Raw genomic sequence first — 2,461 nt, forward strand, 5'->3', positions numbered from 1 at the left:
CTTATTTGTAGATCGTTTTTCCTGCTTTCTCCTCCATCTTTTCTCCATATTTGGTCGTTCTTCATAAATCAACCCTTTTCCTAGAAACAGCCAATCAATGAAGAGCTGACAGTGGAATGAAACATTAAATTGATCCATGATGAGGAGGAAAGGTCTGTAGAACCGGATGATAAAGTTTATCAGTGAGGCAGAAAATGAACCAAAGAAATGCAAACCCTCTTTGAAGCAAACTAACAATCAGACTGTAAAGAACTCTCCGAACTCTAACATCTTCCGAACCCCTAGGTGGCGCTGTGACGTCACACCAGGTATGTTGGTCACATGACAAGAGGTCTAAGCTGGAAGCCATGTTTTTCTCTGATCGAAAGTGTCAAGTTTTTATGCAGAGTACTGACTGCAGATGTGACCTGAATGTGCCAAGAAATCCTGACATCATCATCATCATTATCATCATCATCACCATCATCTTCATCATCATCATCATCATCATCATCGTCATCGTCATCATCATCGTCATCGTCATCCATCCTTTCGGTGAGTATAACGCATGTTTTAAGCTGCCTACCTGAATAAGGTTTGTGGGTTAAACTTTTGACCTGAGTTTTGACTGCTGGAGGTTTCTTCCTGTTAAAAGGGAGTTTTTCCTCTCTACTGTCGCTATAAGCATGCTTAGAGTGAGGGATTTCCTTCGAGTCAATGAGTCGATGCAATCAACTGGTTTTCTTTAGACGTGTTGTGAATTGGCGCTATAGAAATAAACTTAATAGAATTGCTACCAACTAAGGTTCTGACCTACCTGCCTCCCTTCAGGTGTGCTCGGAGCCCTGGAGCTCGCCTTTCTGACCGAACCGAGGGATGTAATCGCAGTCAGGGACCGCCCCTTGATGCTGCACTGCCAAGTGGAGGGGGAGGGGCCTATCAGCATCACCTGGAGACATAACGGCGTTCCCATAGTGACAGGCGTACGGGCGACAGTGCTGAAGAACGGCACGCTGCTCATCAGGAACTTCTCCAAGAGACGTGAAAGCAACGAGACGGATGCAGGAGAGTATGACTGCGCGGCGGAGAACCGCTACGGGTTGCTGATCAGCCGTAAGGCTCGAGTCCAACTAGCCTGTGAGTCACAGCATCATGCCGCCTAAACAGAGATCCGTGGATGGTCACTGAACGTCCCACACAGCAAACTGACCCGTCTCCTTTCACGCAGCTCTCCCGAAGTTCCTGACCCACCCACAGTCCCTGGCTGTAGATGTAGGCGGTGTGGCCAGACTCAGCTGCCAGGTGAACGGGATCCCTGAGGCCAACATCACCTGGCAGAGAGACCGACGCCCGCTGAGCACAGCTGACCCCAGGTGACCCTCACCTGCCGATGCCCACGCCGTGTTTTTATATCAGGACATACATGTATCCTCAGATTCTCACTCTCGACCTTGTCTGCAGGTACACTCTGCTCCCCAACGGCGTTCTGCAGATCACCGGCGTTCAGCGCTCCGACAGCGGCTTGTTCCGCTGCGTCGCCTCAAACATTGCCAACACACGCTACAGCAATGAGGCGCAACTATCCATCAACGGTAAAACCACACCCAGGGAGAGAAACCTCCTAACCCCTAAGGGTCAAGGGTTAAACTAAACTGAGGGTTAAAAACCCAAAATGTCTGATCAAACTCTGGGTTAAAAAGCTCTGGATTTCAGTTGTGATGTGAATGCCAACCAATCCATGTTTTTTTGGGGGTTTTTTGGGGTCTAGTTGCAGGATCAAGGGTCTACAAGGAGCCCGTCATCCTTTCTGGACCTCAGAACCTCACCATCAACGTCCATCAGACCGCCATCTTGGAATGCATTGCAACAGGGAACCCTCGCCCCATCGTGTCCTGGAGTCGCCTAGGTAACAGCATCATCATCACTCTGCATCGTTGACGGGTCAACTGATCCGCACTGACCACCGGTTCTTACGTGTCCTGTCCTGTACAGATGGCCGGTCCATTGGGGTGGAGGGGGTCCAGGTTCTGGGAACAGGCAACCTGATGATATCTGACGCCACGCTGCAGCACTCAGGAGTTTATGTCTGCTCAGCCAACCGGCCGGGCAGCAGATCCAGGAGAACTGCGCTGGGACGGCTCGTAGTTCAAGGTAAACGACAACAAAGAACAAATTAGTCTACATTTTAATTAGTGTCATTAATTACCTCTAATTTACAGCAAAAGTGTTTAAAAAACTAAACAGGTCAATATTTTTATAATCAGAATAACAAAAAGGTTTGAAGTAAAACTCATACATAACATCGGTGGTTCACAAACTGAGTGGTGCGCCCCCTATGTGGGGTATAATGTAATTACAGTGCGACATGGCCGAAACGAATTAAATAAATGAACCAATTTGTGGTATTTTTTGCTGTTTTCTTAATGATGGAACCTAGACAAGACCTAAACCTGGCAGTTACATGTCTAAAGGCATCTAGCAG

General features: G+C 48.1%; 1 protein-coding gene across 1 annotated transcript in view; it reads left to right on the forward strand.

Moving 5' to 3' along the window:
- Nucleotides 1–2,461, forward strand: part of LOC107095276 (immunoglobulin superfamily DCC subclass member 3-like) — a 21,821-nt gene that overhangs the window by 5,463 nt on the left and 13,897 nt on the right. The window contains exons 2-6 of the mRNA XM_015391294.1: nt 811–1,116; nt 1,208–1,352; nt 1,441–1,571; nt 1,748–1,885; nt 1,972–2,130. Of these exons, the coding sequence (XP_015246780.1) occupies nt 811–1,116; nt 1,208–1,352; nt 1,441–1,571; nt 1,748–1,885; nt 1,972–2,130 (879 nt within the window). The remainder of the gene's footprint in view (nt 1–810; nt 1,117–1,207; nt 1,353–1,440; nt 1,572–1,747; nt 1,886–1,971; nt 2,131–2,461) is intronic.

Source organism: Cyprinodon variegatus, unplaced genomic scaffold, assembly GCF_000732505.1.
Source record: "Cyprinodon variegatus isolate N-32 unplaced genomic scaffold, C_variegatus-1.0 Scaffold534, whole genome shotgun sequence".
Classification (NCBI taxonomy): domain Eukaryota; kingdom Metazoa; phylum Chordata; class Actinopteri; order Cyprinodontiformes; family Cyprinodontidae; genus Cyprinodon; species Cyprinodon variegatus.